This window comes from Pezoporus occidentalis, unplaced genomic scaffold, assembly GCF_034315485.1.
Source record: "Pezoporus occidentalis ecotype Australia unplaced genomic scaffold, CSIRO_AGI_Poc_V1 ctg178, whole genome shotgun sequence".
Lineage (NCBI taxonomy): Eukaryota > Metazoa > Chordata > Aves > Psittaciformes > Psittacidae > Pezoporus > Pezoporus occidentalis.
Genome location: NW_026913618.1, coordinates 1316948 through 1335212, shown reverse-complemented (window position 1 = coordinate 1335212; position 18265 = coordinate 1316948). Strand labels below are relative to the sequence as shown.

Genomic DNA, 18265 nt, shown 5'->3' with positions numbered 1-18265 from the left:
GCCGATGTCAGGCTGGGGTTGCAGATACCTCTGTGTGAGCAGACCGCTTCCAGGAGGTGCAGTTGTCACTATGTGCGGTGTAGTATCAAGTGTATGGAACCAAGTTACAAATGTTTACAACTTTTGTATATATTATATATATATATAAAGCTATCTTTTGGGGGAACAAGCTGTGATGATGGATTTCCAGTGTCCGTGTACCCACTGCAACTTATTTTCAATAAAGACTTTAAAACCCAGTCGAAGCAGCCTGGAAAAAAACCCGTGGTCATCTTTTATTTCATCAGGTGGGCACAAGGAGCAAGGGAAGTGGAGCTTGATCCTCAAGGAAAGGTACAGCCAAGGGGGAATAGTGGCTGCTGATAAGGAAATGAACTGGAAAGCAAGGGAAGAGGTGAGAGAAGCTCCCCTGAACTTCCCAAAGTGAAGGAAGCAATGGGAGCAGAGCTCCTGTCACACACTCATGCATCTCATGCAGCCAAAGAACCCTCCCCAGCCCATTTCAGGGCCCCTGTGCTGAACGCAGCACATCCAGGTATCCTAAAGAGTCTTAAATTATCCAGGAAAAAAACAAAAGCACTTTGCAGCAAGCAGAAAAAACCAAGGATAAGGCAAGGAGAACCTCGTGTAGCTCTCGGAACGCTCCAAGCTCAATGCCATGGAAACGATGCTTAAGAAAAGCAGTGTTTTGTCACTAAAACTTCCATAAATTAATCTCATCTTTATTCCTACGTGTTATAAAGAACTAAACCTGGTCTGGAGGGATGGGGCAGAGGCAGACACTGAGGTACAGCTACTGAGGGAGGGCTCCTGGCACCCGCTGCTGCTGGAGGAGGAGGAACTTCAGAGCACGAAGAGATTCCCCTCTTGGCTGCGAGCGGTGGGGTTAAGAGATGCTGAGCAATGAAAGCAAAGCTGCTCCAGAGCGGTGGCACCCAGGCAGGGCCAAGCTGGACGAACGATCCTTGGGTAGCACGGAGCACTGGAACCAGAGAAATGCACTTCAAGGCACTGCAGATGAACACGGTGAGTGATCAGCAGCATTTAATGGCCCAACGCGCTGTGTGGTCTGGAGCTCCCACCATTAATACAGGCAAGAAAGGAGGAACATGGCAGTCGTTAAATAAAACCCCTGTGAAGTGCTTTACAGGAGGTAAAGCCTCAGCAATACTCTACATGCAGTGCTACAAAAGAAGATTCTGTAAAGAACAGGGGAGGTAAAAGGGCAGAGGCAACTTCAGGTCTTCCCGTTCAGCTCAGCACTTGACCGGTCCCCTTCTTCAAGCAGCAGAATGGATTCTGGTTTCAGACAGGAATGGTTTGCTCCTGCTGTTCAAGTGGCTGTTGGGGGCTTAACACCAGCAAGAAGCATCTCTTCTGCCCCTCCGTGCCCCTGCCTGCTGTGATCCTTGTGGTCACACAAGCAGCACAAGAAGAAAAGATGATAAAGGAAGCCACTTTTGTGTCTGTTATTTCAGTAATTCATAATCTTCCCCCAGAGCCCCCCAGTAAAGAAAGAAAACCCCCAAACCAGATGCTCATTCCCCTATGGTGTCCCCTGCCAGTCTTCAGATCAGAGAGGATTTTCCCCAGCTATTGCATGTTAGAGGAGGAAGGTGGCCCCTTCCTGCCCACCCGGCGCTTGGAGCCTAATTCTACTCAGGCATTTTGGAAGCTCAGACTTGGGCTGCTCCTCAGCTCCGGCGCAGTCCCGTGATCCCTCTGCATTTGTGGAGCACCCCGAGGGCTCTCCAGCGGTGGTTTCCCCGCGTGTGACTAATCCAGCCCCGGCTCTGGGCCGTGCGACGCTGCCAAAGCTCCTCCCAAGGAGCACACCTCCCCAGGCAGAGCCTGCTTTATTGGTCACCGGGAAAGCTAACTGATGATCCTGCTGATGGCTTGCAAGGACGGGAACTCCTCGTCCTCCATATGCAAAGCTTTATGGGTGCCAACGTCCTGCTGGGTCAGCACTTGCTGACACGTCGGGCAGATGGAGCAGTCGAGCTCGGAGTTGGAGTCCGTTTGCCAAACGTTCCTTTTGTTCTTTTTGGGTTTGCTGGAGCTTGGTTTCTCTTTGAGTCTGAAGTCGTTGTGGGCAGAGAGCAGCTCCTGCTGCTTCGCCGTGTCCGGCAACAACACCAGCAGCTCCCTAAAGATCTTCCTGAAGTTCTCCCCAAGCAGCTCCCGGCAACTTCTGTAATACTGGGCTGCAGAAATGAGACCCTTGGGTGGAAACAGAGCTGGATTAATGAGGGGACAGGAAAACCGAAGCCACGGATGTATGAAAGCCCCAGGGGGATTCACCCCTTGCACAGAGGAAGGTCCCAGCCCCCGGGGGGCTCCTGCTCACTCACCTGCCTGAACTGCCCCGAGTGAGTTTTAAACTTATTGAACTTGGACTCATCGCTCTGCAGGAATTCCTTAATGGATTGGATGAGCTGGATGTTCCTCTGCTGGAAGTTCTCAGGTATCAGGTACGAGCCGTGACAGGATTTTGGCCTGGAGCTGGGAAGACCAGAAGTGACTCTGACATTGCTTCGTGCCATACAAAGATACAGAACATAATATAGGCTCCTAAGACTGGTTTGTGTTGAAAGGGAGCGTAAAGCTCATCCAGTTCCAGCCCCCTGTCACGGGCAGGGACAGCCTCCACTAGAGCAGCTTGCTCCAAGCACATACACAAGATATATATTACATGGATGGTCTCTTCCAGAAGATGCATCCCTTTTCTCCACTCAACTACGCATGCAATTGCTGCTGGCAGCACAAAGCTGCCTTAACAGGACAATGAAATGCATCCTGTGGGATTACTGGATCAGATTCCAGCTCTGCCTGGAGACAGTATTGAAAATGCAAGTTTAACACACAGCTTTGAGTAGCAGCTTTGTAAGCAAGGGTCACTAAAAGACGTGAGCAACAAAGACTGCACCGTGACTAAACCCAAACAGATCAATGCAGATGTCTCTATTAAAGGCACACCAATCTTCCCCATGAACTCATCTCTCTACCCCAGGGGAGACCAGCTCCTGGAAAGCTCAGAGCAACGAAGGCATTTAGGGGTCACTGAGGAGAATGGGCTGCAGCTCCTCGCTCCTGGGCCTCAGATGCAGTCACTGGAAAGGCTCAGAAATACCCTGAAGCTGCAGATATTCAGATCTAGAATGGACTCAGGTCTGAGCTGCCCCTTTGTGCAGGTTTTCATCCCCTCAGATCTGCCTCCACACAATGCCTGCGCTTCCCTTTCCACTGCTCTCCTGAATCCAGCCCCCAGCAGCCACAGGACTCCCAATGGGAATCAGGAAGCCTTGGCCTGTGTCAGGACCTGCTCTGAATTACTCCCCTCAGAGTGTTTCATGCGTTGTTTGAAGCCCACAGAACAGAACAGAGATGTAATGTGGAAAGCAACTCTACCCCAAAGGACTTCTACTTACTCTTTCAAAGACGTAGTGACAGGTTCAGTGATGTTGGTGGATGGAATAACAGCAAAACCTGGAGGGGGTTTACTAACAGGCACCGACAGTCCTGGAGGTGGAGGAGGATTCTTTAATAGCACCACAGTGTTAAAGCCTAAATGAAAGCAGAAAAGGGGCAGGAAGTTAGAGCACCACCATCTACAATCACCTCCAGTGGGCTGGTGCACTCTCCAGAAGGACTAAGTCCTGCAGGCATCTCTATTGGAAGAAACCTGAAAAGTAGAGGTGGCAATCTGCTGCCTTAACAGCCAGGTCAAGGAGCACTGCCCAGCAGGGAAAATGCTTTCATTATTAATCTACCTTTTCAATAGAAAATAATATCAAAACACCCAAACTCACAATGAAAAGCACTTTTGCACTAGTGAAGTGACTGCAGAAGTCACCCCAGCACGAGGCAGTGTGTGCTGTAGCAGTATCTGCAGAGCAGCAGCAGCATCTCCTGATGGGCTGCTTTCATCAGAACCATTGTAAAAGTCATGTTTGATGCTGTGTTACTCCAGCTCTACATGATTATAGCAAGGGCATTAAATCTCTGCAAGCACAGAAGGAAGGCGACCAAAGAAGCCAAGTGACAAGTGCCAGCAGGCAGTGGTCACAGGCACTGAGATGCCCTTTGCCTGCAGGGACTTCCAACCTCGCTGGTGAAGCAGAGCAGCACAGATGTGTCTGTCATGACTCAGAAAGCAGCGACAGGTAAAGGCTGCTCATGTGTGAGCACTCCCAGAGAGCAGACACCTCAGAGTCTCCCACCATTGCCACTGCTTCACCCATGATTCACAGAGGACATTCAAACTCTTCTATGTCCCCCAGGCTGCCTTTTTTAACTTCAAAGCCTGACCCAGACATGGTGGCAGAGCTGCTCCTCACACAGAGCCAGGAGGAACAGTTTGTGTCTCATCCACATCCCACACTTCTCTCAGCTACCTCCAAGCAAAGCTCACCATGCCCTGGAGCGCTTACCTGGTGGTGGGGGCATTCTGGCTGATCCTGAGCTCCCAAGAGCTGGGAAGTCTTCCTGAGGTAAAGGGCATTTGTTAGTCACTGTGGGCTTTTTAAGGCCAGGGGGCTCTTTGGGTGTGCTACAGACCACTAACGGCTTCTCTGAGTGACCATTCACGACGGCTGTGGGTCTGTCAGGGTTGTGAAGAGCACTTGAGGTGTGCTCTGCTTCTGGCAGCTTTTCAGTGGATGCCCTGGGGAAGGCTGTCTCCTGTGACAGGCGTGGGGACGATGGGCGCTGCTTCTCAACCCCCACCTTCTTCTTCTTGCTCACTTTCGTAAAGGTTTGCGAGGTAGAAGCTGCCAGCAAGGACGACACGTCGAACATGGTTGGTGTGTTTCTGATCTCCTGGGTTGTGAGGCCACTACCGCCGTCTTCATCGTCTGACTGCGGGAGTTTATTGCTCTTCTTGCTTCCTTTAGTGCTGTTCAAGGAGGAGGAGGGTTTTTTGGCTATCTGATTTACGCAGGGGTTACTAATGGCTTTGACCACACTCTTACTAGAACCATTGTTCCACGCAGATGTAATGTTAGTTACTGTTTTATTGCTAGGCCTCATTTTGGACACCAGAGCTGGAAAATCCTCCTCTTGGAAAGCTGTTTTCTTTGCAGTCGTTGTATAGGTCAAAGACATGCCAGAAGAGATGGTGGGTGCTGCAGAGGATGACAAGCTTGGGAAATCTTCCTCTTTAAGCTTAACCACTGCTGGCTGGGAAGAGCTGTAAGAGAGGAAAAGCACGTCCTGTTACACCAGTGCTGCAGAGACAGCACCACTCCAACAGGCAGCTCCAGACCTCTGTGCCCTTCCTCTGTCACTTAGGGGTGGCACAACTGACCCAGTGTTACAGGACACAAATGTGCTCAGGCTTATGCTTGACCAGTGTCTGGAATGGGTGTCTTCTTGCTGGGTCACCAGGACCACGACAGCACACCTCACCTTGACCACACAGAGCTGTACACACAGGTGCAACTGAGCTGCCACATCCTGCAGAGACACTGCTCTCATCATCACCCCTTTCAGAAGGTGAGGAACCTTAACTCCTTCAAGATAAGCTACAGCTTATCAATGGCTGGAATGGAGAACATGGAGAACTTCCCACCACCAAAAGATCAAGCAACAGCTGCTGGCATTTATGTGGGTGACCAGCACAGAACAGCTCGAGGCAGAAGGGAGCAGGGCAGGGGGGAAGCACTTGTGGTTTAAGTGCTGTGTACAATTACTCTCTCCAGAAGTGCACAACACCAGGAAGTTTCTAAACCTGCTTTCTCCTGGCTGCAGCCTTGCCCAGACTTACCCTTGCAGAGGTCCCGCTGCTGAACCGATGGCTGGAAAGTCATCCCGGCTTAAAGCACCATTAGCAGCTGCTTCTTTTGGAACAGGGACAAAAAGAGCAAAGAGACATTTTCAACTCAAACCTATTCACTCTGGAGCAGAGGCTATCAATGAACACAGCAGCAGCATTAACAAGTCCTGTTTTCAGCAGCTGGTGATGTCATTCACGGTGACATTCCAAAGGAACAATTTCAATCTGTGCATTACCACTTCCTTCAATTAAGTGCATTCACCATTATGTCACCCTGTCCTGCCTGCAGCTTTCATGCCACTTAACATGAGCAAAGGGTTCATGTCAACCAAGTGCTTTGTGAGGGAACCTTCTACAGACCAAGAAGCCAATGCCCCAGCACTCCTGCTCCTCCCCTCTGCCAGCAGTGAGCACTCAGCTGCCTGCATAGGGTCAGGATGTTCATCAGAGCCTCAGTGCTCCACCTGATGGATGCCAATGCTCCTCTGTTTGGAAAGCTGCTCCTTGGAGCAGTCCATCACACCTCTGCTGCACAGATGCCCAAGCTGCTCAGCAATTAGCTCCTGGGCAGTCATTTTATATTGAAACATAACTCATTCCCATTTAGATTTGCCTTAGAATCCAAATCCCATGCTGTGGACTGATAACATGCACACAGCAGAGGTTGGATGGGCCACTGGCAGAGACAACCTTGCCTGTCATCCCCAGCTGAGCTGCACCATTAACCACAGAGCTCTCAGCCCATACTTAAAGCATATAATCTTTAAGTGAAATCCTGGTATAGGAACAACAAACCAGTGGTAAATGCATTGGAGCAACACTAATATCAAAACACCATTGCGTTGTATCTATTTGGAGCAAACTGGACGTGGGTCAAACCAGTTAAAGGTTTGCTTTCACCATAACTTGTTCCCCCAAAAAAAGCAGAAACTCAGCTCAAGCATCACAATAAATGAGTGCTTACGTGCTAGAGCAGGAAATAGCAATTCTTACTATATTGATTTGGATGGAACATCACACACACTGTTGGACATTAACTGCAGCCGAGATTTCTACCCAGCTCCACTTCAAGTATAACCTGCTGCAGGAATCCCAACCCACTTGGAAACATTCCACCACAACTCCATGTTGTTGGATTAAGGTTCTGCATAGCTCTATCCACATCCACCAGCTTTAGAGAACCCTGCATGGCATTTCCTGCTTTCACCACGCTGATCTCCAGACCCATCCCGCTGCACAACGTGCTCCACACTAACCTGTGGCATCGTTTGAAGCCTTTGGCACACGTTTGGAGCTGAGCACCTCGGAATCCCTCACGTCCTCCTTTCTACCTCTACTGCTGCTGTCCTCCTTGTCTTCCACCCGTTTTTTCTCTTCTTGCCGTTTAGCTGCCACAGAGGCCCTGACTGCGGCTGCAACGTCTCTGTCCTCCTCCTCCCTGCGGGACAGGGCAGATTTTCTTGGTCAGACATTAAGCATCACCAAGCAGCTTTGTTTCACTCCAGCTCTCACCTCTCCAGTCAGCTCTGGAGCAGGGTCTGAGAAGGCTCAAACAACCCTAGTACTGATGGGTGAGACAGGCAGCACTCACCCCCTGGATTTACAACCTTCTACATGTGCTAATAACAATCCAGGCCAGAAGAAACTGGGGTGAACTGAGAGACGGTACTTGTGGATACCCATCTCTCCCATTCATTTTCAAACACATGAAATCATATTTGTAGGCCACAGTAATTCTCTGAAGCATGGTTTGTCAGGAACTCTTCACACATGCACGATCCACACGTGACACTAACATACAAGTGGTTTGAGATGGACTTTCTCCACCAGTGGAATCACCAGTAACAAGCCAGCCAGAAAAAGAAGGCTAGATGCGTAGTATATATAAAGCACAAAGTAAATCCACTTGGACCAAGCACGTAGTCAGCACGCAGGCATAGACTGAAAGCTAGTTCTGCTCTCAGCTAAGGATTCAGTAGGGAGGCCCCCGAATTTTGTACTCACTCCCTTCCTACTGGTGCACCCAAACACTGTTAATGGGTAAGCAAAACACACACTGTGCTACTCACCTCTTGTACCTCCAGCTGCCTCTCCTGTTCTGCTGGCTTCCTCGGCCACCCAACCTGGCTGACCTCCCTTGCCTGTTGTACCTGTCAACTTCTTCATAGTCCTCTCCACTTATAACACCTAAACAGATGGGATGGTTGATCACTCTCAGTTATTTCTCTGGGCATAAAAGTTAATAATCTGGGCATTAACTCAGTTATTAACCAGGGCATCACACCCTACCTGAAAAAAGCAGAATTACACCAGTACAAACAAGTCTATCCTGATTTCTTTCTGATGATTAAGCAGTCTCTATAGCCTTCAGGATTGCTGCATTACAATACAGTTTGCATTATATGGACTTATTGTAACCTGTGAGGTGAGTTTTGAGTAATTTTGGTTTTATGCAGCTCTCTATATGCAGTTCCACAAAGAAGTTATGTATCTATTGATCTCTGCACACCTAAGTGGGTATGCTACTCTGGCCTCGTGGTCTACATTCATCACTAAGTTTATGTTAAATGTAACAGGAGTCATTCATATAATTACAAACTGGAGCAGGAAGTCACCAATTTTCCTAAAAATTACCTATCTTCATTAAATCCACAAAAGGGGAAAAAAATTGCAACGATTCAGGTAGGGAGAGACCTCTGGTGTCCTCTGCTCCATCCCCTTGCCCAAAGCAAGGCCAGCTCTGACACAACATGAGATTGCCAAGGGCCCTTCAAGTTCTTCTTCAAGGACCACCTCTGCAACCCCTGAGGGTGCTGTCGCAGGACTTGCCCCCCCTCTTTGTACAGAAACGTTCACCAGATGTCCCTGGAAACCCCTCAAAGCAGTCGAACGAACGTGTTCCCGTCCACCTCATCCCCGCTCACCCTCGTTCCTCCTCTGGTGCCGAGGAGCGTAGTTGAACTGCAGGTCTATCTGCCGGTTCTGCCTGGCCTCTGCCCTGCTCTTGCTGTGGCAGGCTGTTTTGTGAGCTTTGTAGTCTATCTCGGTGCGGAAGGCGTGGGTGAACTGCTCCGTGCTGCACCGGCCCTCCTCGCAAAGGAAGTGCTTCTCACGGAAGTGCTCCCGGAGGTATTCGTAATCGCTGGGAAGAGAAGAGGCCGAGTTCAACCTTCCCAACACACCCTAGGGATGCTGCATGGCCCCCCTCTTAAAGGTGAAGACAAGTCATGGTGGTTGGCAAGCCTTCAACTACAACCACTTGCGTACAGTCAACACAGACCCTAATACCTGATCCCAGTAGCTAACCTGAACCTACTGGCCGATACTCATCCCATCCAGTGCACATAAGGGATGTATTTCATACAAGAAAGCTTCTCTCTGGTTTGCATTGAATTGTGGAGCATTAGAGTTAACACGCTAAGCTGCAGATAGCTGCAAAATGCAGCCTTTTATGTTTAATATTAACACAGACAACTTGAAAACATGAACAGACAGAAAGTGATTGCTGTTGGTTTGAGGAACAGAAGAGACTGCAGCCAACCTGCTCGCGTTCCTGCACTCTGTCTCCAAGCACTTCTTCCCCCCCCAAATCCAAAGCAGATCCAAGGAATTTTCCCTCAGTATTTAAGCTGCAGGAAGAGGAATAAGCTCTTGCACGAACCTGTAGTATTCCTGAGCACCATCGGAGTCACAGAAATGACAAAAATAGTGATCCCTCCTGAGGTGTTTCAGTAACTCGTCGTTATCCAGGTACCGCTCATCACAGAATTTACAGAGGGGGTGCCCGCGGTGGGAGGTGTCATCCGGATCCCCGTGGATCCGATGGCGAGCCAGGTCCTTTCGGGAATACCATTTCCGTTCATACGTAAAGATCTGGAGAAATAGATATCTATGTGTTACTTCTTGGGAACAGAGACCTAACTGGAACCAGCTGGGCTGTGCACAACCTCTTTGCTTCCAGGAGAAGAAGATTCCCTTCAGAAGGATGCAATTTGCCAACCAACACCTCAGACTTTCAGGGAATAGGACACAAAACTCAAGTGATAGATCCAGATTAAATCCAACTTGCTTTTCAGTTTGAACACTGGAATCGGACCTGGTTCATCTTTTCCCCCTTTCACGTTTCTTCTGCTGTATTAACATAATGCAGAAAACTAAATTACAATCTCTGATGGGGAAAACTCCTAAATACGTCTTTATGAAGATGCAGTGCTTTGCATATTTGAACTAAAAAAGCCCATAAACCACAAGTGAGCTCTTTTACTTCCCTCACACAGCAACTACCCCAAGATAGCTACATACAAAGGATAGAGGGAGCAAACCTTGTGTTACCACCCAAGCCAACCTTCTGTCCCTACCAACACACGAGCTATTTTGGTAGGATGGGTTCTGAAGATGCCAGAAAGATCAAGACAACCTTGAGAACAGAACCTCCTTTATCCCTTGCCTGGACAAGGGCTGGTGACTTGCTCTGCGAAAAGCTTTGCTTGGCTTTGCTCAAGTGTCAGAGCTTCTTTTCAGTGGGAACTTTCTGTCTGTGAAAGAAGAATCTCTGCAACACACTGGAATTAAACCAAGTTCTAACACAGTTTGTGAGTTCTCAATGGCAAACGTGTTCTGTCAGCGCTGGCTGCTTCAGCTGCCCATGGAAACACCTCAGCACCTGAGCTCAAAGGACACTGCACCCCAAAGGAGTGGCCTTGCCCTCCCCTGAGCACTTCCCTTGAATTAGCTCCAGTGATTGCAGGACCACAGGAAAGAGGCAAATCAATCCACTAAAAAAGAACCCAGGCCAACCCGATCGCTTCTGGTTCCTGTCCCTTCTAGCTCGGCTCTGCCATAAACCAACCATGGCACTGCAGGATAAAGGCACTTCCCCAAGTTGGTATTGAATTGGTTTCAAAGAAAACACACAACCCCATGTGTCATGAATTCTAAATATATGCATTCATGCATTAAATTCCCTCCTCCCACACTAAGGAATGCTGACAGCTATTAGACACTGATGTTACCAGTCCCAGAATTCACTTAGCAGTGGCTGCTGATTTTGTCTGATGTGTAATTCAGAAGTACAAAACCCACTCCAGGTTCTGCTCTAAGTGGAATTCTGACTTTGAGACTGTGAAAAAGTATCACCTGGTGACATAACACCAGCCCTTCCCAGGGAAATTCGGGTGGGACTAAGACAAAGAAGAAAGGATGCTGATGGTGATGGCAAGATGAGCAGTTCTGAGGCTCAACACACATCGTCTTTTCAGCCACTGACAACTCAGCTTTCCTGTAACTGTTTTATCTTCAGCAGGTTGTAAAATACATTTAAAGCAGCCCCTGGTCACGTTCTGTGTGTGCACAGAGACCTCAACTGCAGGCAACAGTGAGTTTCATTTCCCAATCAGGCCAACAAGATACAGGAAATTTGCTCTGACCAAATACATACAACAATGAAATAGAATTATCTTTCATTAAAGCAGTGAGATGGATTCTCATCCTGTCCAGGATCTAACTGTAAATGCCACGTTGACTTTGATCCGAGAAATCAATCCATCACTCCATGGTGCATTCTGCTTCCTGAACTGGCACCAAATACTTCCTTCAGTTACAGTTTTAGCTCCTAAAATTGGGACAAGTGTAAATCTAAACAGGCATCAGATCTCCACCATTAGAGTTGTGATAAAGTCTGCCTACAAGTCAGGATTAACTTCCCACCACACCACTGGGGTTTGGTATTTACATGTGGAGAGGAGCCAGCATCAGAAGGTTTTGAATATGGTTGGGTTTAATTTAACATTCAATGCATTGAGAACCTCCAGGCCTTCTCCATTAATCAGTTTATGGAAGAAGACAGACATGAAACAAAGCAACTGGCCTCATGCGGGCAGACAAAGGAAACTCTGGGTGCTGTTCAGCCATTCCCTTCTTCCCAACCCCAAAGGGACTCCTGCAGAAAGCATCCCTCCTTCCCACATGTTGAACCAGAATTATCTCACCTTTAAGTGTTTAACACAGAGTTTGCAACAGAAGAGCTCATGCTGCTTCCTCATGTGCTGCTCCAGATCTGCAAAGGTGTTGAATGGCTTCACATCTGGACACAAGGAGCATTTGTGCTGCAGCAGCTTCCTAAGGGACAAGAAAGATTGCCTAGAAATGATCCAATTCCCTCTCAGAACCCCATATCTGTATCAAAACCCAAATGTTGCCTCAGTGGCAGAGGCTGTGTTTTCACAGCTCCCCAGCAGTCGGTAATGAGGTTAGTGGCCTGCTTATTCCAGGAATACTCTGTCATACAGCAGGAACAGAACAGAACCAAATTACATAGAGGCTTGAGCAGTAAGAGAAGAGCTGGGTGGTCACAGGGTAAGTAACACACTGGAGTGTGCTGTACCACATCTGTGCAACAAGCCCCTGGCTTAAACTGAAGATCCAGCTGATGCATGCAGCACTCACATCCAATTTAATTACCCTTTCTACTGCCAGAAGCAGAAGAATACAGAGGGGAGAGATGAATAGAAAAGGATGGGGGGAACAAACAAAAACCCCACAGTGATTCCCACCAAGAGCTGAGGTCGCAGCACTGGGCTCAGTGGCAAACCCCATTCCCCTGCACTGGAAGGGGGTTGGAACTGGCTGTGTTTTAAGGCCCCTTCCAACCCAAACCAGCCTGTGCTTCTGGGAGTCTACCTAACAGCAATTCAGGCTTCACTGCTTCCCACAGCAGCCATGCAAGGCATGAAAAGCCTTTCAGCAAGTTTGCTCTTGCTAAAGGAACAAAAAGCAATTTTTGTTGACAGAGCAAGGTGTCAGTGAATCCAACACCCCAGCCCTGAGGAGCTGCTCCCTTTGCCACCCCTGGACCTGAGCATTCCCACTGACTGAGCCGCTCCAGCCTCTTGTCCCTGTGCTGTGTGTCACCGCCAGCCACTCCAGTCCCACAAAACAAAGCCACGCTGTTCTCTATAGCACGCGTTTTCTGCCACGTAATGCAGACCAGAATATGCTGCTGCAGGGACAAGTTACCAGAAGGATGCCAGGACTCACCTGTACAGTGCATAAACATCTCCATCTGTAAAATAAATGTCATATTTCTTCTCATGCTGCAGCTGGTTAAGTGCTATTGTAGAGAAGGACGTGAGCTTCCGTCCGAAGACGACCTGCAGGACAGGCAGACAGGATCAGTGGGAGCACACTGGGGCTGCAGCCTTTGGGGGCTGGATAAACCCCTCAGCACAAACTCTCTTTGTCAAGAACCTGCTGCAGCCTGCAGCTTGGATGGCACCTGCAGAGCTTTGGGTGAGTCCCAGCTGGTTGTCACCACCCCCCCAGTTACTGTCAGCAAAGCCACCGTGACAGCTCCTTATCAACTTCCAGCCATGGAGCCAGCTTCCACAAAAGTGGACTGGGCTGGGCTGGGCTTTGGATTTTGAACCACATCAGGAAACACTTTTATGGTTGGTTGTGCTACTACACTTGTGCTGTGAGGAAATATCTTCAACCAATTCAAGCCCTTCTGCAGCGAGCGCTGCCAGGAGCCCCGCACTCAGCTCCCCTCTACCTGCTGGCAGGAGATAACCCACAAACCAACAGCGTGTAAGTGAGGAGTGATGTTACCCAGGGTCTGATGGGGACAGCACTGCTCCTGCTTCCCTTAACTACCAGGAAAGCAAGAAACAAAACACTACATCACTTCCCAAATTATCTGTACCACTGACACGGTTTAACTCCAGCTGGCAAGTGAGTACCATACCCTTGCACTGGTGAGATGGGGGAGAGGATCAGAAAAGACCCTGTGGGTCAAGGTAAGGACCATTTAATAACCAAAATAAAGACTATAGTAAGTGAGATAACAAAAAGAAAGAGCAATCAAAGCCAAGGTGAACAAGTGATGCACAGTACAATTGCTTCCCACCCACTTTCTGATGCCCAGCCAGTCCCCAGGCAGTGATCAGTTGCCCCCAGCCAACTCACCCCAGTTTCTATACTGGGCCTGATGTGCTATGCTATGGAAATCCCTTCAGTTAGTTCATGTCAGCTGTCCTGGCTCTGCTGCCCTCTGGTTCTTGTGCCCCTCCTCACTGGCAGAGCATGAGCACTGAAAAGTCCTTGCTCAGGGTAAGCAACAACTACACCATCGGTGTGTTATCAGCACTGCTCCCAGACTAAGCCCAAACACAGCACTAGGAATTCCATGAACTCTATCCCAACCAAACCCAGGACAAAACCATACTCCTCCAGAGGGGACCTGCTGGCTCACAGCTGCTCCCACAGACCTCCCACAGCTCAGGTCTCACACTGCAGCCATTACAGCATCTCACCCTTCCTCTGAAGCTGCTGATCTGCTCTGGTGCACGTTCCCACTTTGGGAACTGCTGGCATAGCAGCAGCAGTGCTGACAGAGCTGGAGTTACCTGCAGTAGCTCGGAAAGGCTGAGACATGGATACAGGATGCACCTTTCAGTCCTTACAGTAAGCACTCTAACTCTAGAGATACTTACAACCTTAACAAAAGCATCCAGTTGTACAATACACGTGTAGTTCAGTCTTGTTAAGTCACTCCTCTACCCTTGTTGGGATGAAATACCATGGAACAAGCCTTTTGTGTCTTGTTTTGTGGCGTTCTGAAAAGCTCACTTTACAGCTGGGTCAATTTTAAGTTAACCAAGGCAAAAAAATGCACCCAACTTGCTGAAACATCAAGCTTCAAACACAGGGAATGCAAGTTTCAGTTTGCTGGATAACTGACAACAAAACCTACCTAAGTTCTTTAACCAAACCTCATTTGCAGTTGGAATGGGTTGCTGAGAAGGAGATTTTACCACCAGAATCCAAGACAGTTCCCTATAGCAGTTCCAAGAACAGCCTCACACACCTCCTGACAGATTCTCCCAGCCTGAGCCAAGCATGCAGGAGTTTACAGGTCAACACGCAACCCTTGCTCACGTCACTGCCATGATTATGCATCCCTGAAAGCACCTATTACCATAACAGGTCGATCCTGCTTTCTCTTCCATCCCAGCCTGTGTTCATCTTCATCCTTACACCTCCTTTGGACACTGCTGTGACTTCACCCGCTGGGGCCATGCTGCTCTGTACACCACCACCGAGACTCAGTAGTGCTGCTCCTTGCCTCTGCTAACTCCACGCACACTGTGGTGCCTGGTTTTAGGTCCTACAAATATATTCCGTTCATTTAACAGCAGTTTTGATGGGGTTTATACACCCCCTGTCTTTGATTTCTTTCCTTGGGCCAGAGGGTGAGCAGAGAGAACAACGTTAGATCAGCACTCGGAGACAATGGGGATAGAAGAGCAGCGCCATCAGAAATAACCTCTCGGTCCATTAGAACAGGATCACTTTAAACAGTTCATAAAGGCGGGGAAAGGTGGCTAAATGACCAGGCTCAGAACACAGCACTATCAAACTCTCAGGATTACCAAGCACCAAGCAGGTTTCAGAATGAAGAGCAAGCTCACTCCTTGCTCTTCATCAGATGGGAGAAGCGGAGCAGCAGCTCCTCAGAGGATGCGCAGGGATAAAACCACTTCCATGAGCATCTTGCTGGACTCAGAGGCTACTTAATGCCCGCAAGCTCAGGCTAAAAACCCCATCGACCCCTCTGGCCTCTGCAAAGGCTGAGGATCTTCAGCCCCTCCAACCTTCTGAACACCACAAGAAGCAGCCAAAGCAAAGAGCTCAGCTGGGGAAGGGTTAAGGGGAAAGCCCCACTCCCCCGATGTATCTGGGTTATTCCCTTTCCTAAGCCACCTCAGTGGGTTTCACTCGGCGCCAGGAACAATCCTTTTACTCCCAAGAGGGTTTGTCTCTCCATTACTCCTGCAAAACCAAACCCACACACGAGGATCTGCTTTCACAAACACCCTCAAACTTTCCTTCACTGCCGACGCCTCGGTCCACACCGAGTCACAGCATGGGCGCGACTCCCCTGAAGGAATCCATCAGGAATGCTGTGCCCCAGGGGAAAACCCCTTTTCCAGCTCAGGCCAACAGGGACGGGAGGCGAGGCAGGAGCCAGCCCTGAACGGACACAACGCGCGTTGTTCCCAGAGCTTAACAGCGAGTCAGGAACCGGGCAGGATGACACACTCACCCGGGATCACGCAACGCCAGCTCCGCAGGGCAAGCCCTCTCAGTACACAACCAAACACCCCCTTTAAACGCTATTTCCTTCATGTTTTACCCCCGACCCTCTCCCGTCCCCTCCGAACGGGCAGGCAGCGATAAACGCGGACGGCTCCGGGCTGTGTACGCTTCACCCCCCCCCCCCTTCCCGTTCCCCTCGGAGCGTTCTACAGCTCCCGGTGCCCCGGCTCCACGGCCCCGCTCTCCACAGCGGCCGACCCGGCCCCGGCCCCTGCCCCGGCGGCCTCACCTGGGCCAGCTCCTCCCGGCACACCGCGCAGTACCGCACGCCGCAGAGCGCCCGCATCCGCACGGAGCAGCGGTAGCAGATGGGGTGTTCGCAGCGGCCCAGCGCCACCACGTCCAGCTCCCCGCAGCACAGCACGCACGGCCCCTCCGCCGGGCCCGCCGAGGCGGCCATGGCGGCGCCGACCCGCCGAGGCCTAGGCCCCGCACCGCCTAGCGACAGCGCGGACCATCGAGAGGCACGCCTAGAGCGCCGCTCGCCTCAGCCACCATAGAGACGCGAGCCCGCCGAGCAGCCGGCTTGGGCTCAGCCGCGAGCCTCCACCTAGAGCGGCGCCGCGCTCCCCCCCCCCCCCGGGCCACGCCTCCTGGCGTCACCGCACGTCCGCCAGCGCCGAACCATAGAGCGGCAGGCACTCGACCATAGAGAAGCGTTGCGCGGAGCGCCCCCCGCACGGAGCCGCTCTAGCAGGGTCTCGCTGATCTCCCCCTCAGCGGTAGGCGGACCCCGGGTGCCGCCCGCGGCCGAGCCGTGGCCGGTACAAGGTGCTTTGGAGGCAGGGGATGTGGTGGGGTTGGGGGAAAGCTTGTTTCAAAGTGTACCTGAAACTGTGTGGAAAGTGGGATAGCGAGTCCAGAGGAGGCCACGGGGATGCTGCGAGGGCTGGAGCAGCTCTGCTCTGGAGCCAGGCTGAGAGAGCTGGGCTGGGTCAGCCTGGAGAAGAGAAGGCTCCTGAAGGGGAGACCTTAGAGCAGCTCCAGTGCCTGAAGGGGCTGCAGGAAACCTGGAGAGGGGCTTGGGACAAGGGCCTGTAGGGACAGGCCAAGGGGAATGGCTTTAACCTGCCCGAGGGGAGACTGAGATGAGCTCTTAGAAGCTCTTCCCTGTGAGGGTGCTGAGGCGCTGGCAGAGGGTGCCCAGAGAAACTGTGGCTGCCCCATCCCTGGCAGTGCTCAAGGCCAGGTTGGACACAGGGGCTTGGAGCAAGCTGCTCCAGTGGCAGGGGTTGGAGCTGGAGGAGCTCTAAGGTCCCTTCCAACCCAAACCATTCCATGAGTCTGTGATGTTGCACCCATTCGAACAGCACCACAAATGGCCTCTGCTCATGTTGGTACAGTCAGAGCACAACCTGTGCTGCCCGTGGTGATTCACACATCCAGTACCTGCACTGCTCTCCGAGCTTTCAGAGAGAGTGAAGTGGAACCGGAGTTAATCATTGACATACCCCATCAGTTGCGAGGTAAATGCATGTTCCTGCACCCGCTTTGCGGTTTGATTTTGTATTTGAAAGGTCTGTGCGTTGCTGCTGGGGTGGGAGCTGGGAACTGCAACTCCTTAAACAGAAGAGGGTGCTCCAGGAGCATGGAGAACAGCGCTGGCAGCGGCTCAGCAGCCATGTTCCTCTGGAAGTAGAGTGGAAAAGCACAAAAGCTCGTTTGGGGGCAGCACAGAGGAAGAGACGCAGTTTTCCAAACTTTAAGGTGTCCCACCTTTTTCTTTCCCAGATTCCCACTAAATGACCAACGTGGAGCCACTTTCCCTTCCCGGTGTGAAAAACCCGCGCAGATCCCTGTGAAACGCGGAAGTTCTGCTGCTGGATCTACCCAAAACGTCTCCAGAAACACGAAGCTTCTGTGCCACGTCACCACGTGTGTCACCCGCTGAGTAAACATTCCTGGAGTCCTGTCCCCTGAGTCAAGGGTTGCCAGTGTCCCAGGGCTGACAGAATGAGCCCGTTGTGGGGGGTGCCTCCCGTGACCCGCAGAGCTGGTGCTGCAGGGTGAGCACAGCAGGATTCCAGCTCACTCTGAGCCTCCTTCCGTGGAGCAGGTCAGTGCTCAGGTTACTCATTGGCATGACATGAGAACCCTTAAAGACAAACCATCTCAGCATAAACTACAGTGTTTATAGGAAGGAGGCTGGAGACAAACCACACTGAGTAACACATTAAAACGTGCAGTAAGTTCCAACGATGTGCTTGGGCACATCGTGGCTTATTCAAGATGGGACAAACCGCTTATCCTTGTCATACCTTAGGACGGTAAGGACAATCCTTATCATTCCGATCTGCTTTTTTTTTCCCCACTGAATTCCTTGTTATTTGAGTT

General features: G+C 50.6%; 1 protein-coding gene across 3 annotated transcripts; it reads right to left on the bottom strand.

The window, feature by feature from the left end:
• Window positions 1-701: 701 nt before the first annotated feature.
• Window positions 702-16497, bottom strand: ZNF598 (zinc finger protein 598, E3 ubiquitin ligase). Of its 3 annotated transcripts, none has more exons than XM_062614809.1 (12): window positions 16161-16497; window positions 12812-12924; window positions 11764-11893; window positions 9438-9649; window positions 8701-8918; window positions 7846-7963; window positions 7033-7214; window positions 5768-5840; window positions 4434-5191; window positions 3432-3567; window positions 2355-2505; window positions 702-2223 (listed from the first exon to the last, which is right to left on the bottom strand). In XM_062614809.1, exons 1-12 carry the CDS (start codon window positions 16329-16331, stop codon window positions 1876-1878), a joined length of 2610 nt encoding a protein of 869 aa, XP_062470793.1. In that variant the 5' UTR covers window positions 16332-16497; the 3' UTR covers window positions 702-1875. The 3 variants fall into 3 exon arrangements, with proteins under 3 accessions (XP_062470793.1, XP_062470795.1, XP_062470794.1); XM_062614811.1 differs by having other exon boundaries at window positions 2355-2499; XM_062614810.1 differs by having other exon boundaries at window positions 5768-5837.
• Between the last annotated feature and the right edge of the window lie 1768 nt (window positions 16498-18265).

Coding starts and splice junctions, on each gene's coding strand:
- ZNF598 (XM_062614809.1), bottom strand. CDS start 16,331: ATGGCCGCCTCGGCGGGCCCGGCGGAGGGGCCGTGCGTGCTGTGCTGC. Junction 7,964..8,700: donor GCACCAGAGGAGGAACGAGG/GTGAGCGGGGAT, acceptor CCATCTGTTTAG/GTGTTATAAGTGGAGAGGAC. Junction 3,568..4,433: donor CAGAATGCCCCCACCACCAG/GTAAGCGCTCCA, acceptor GCTTTCATTTAG/GCTTTAACACTGTGGTGCTA.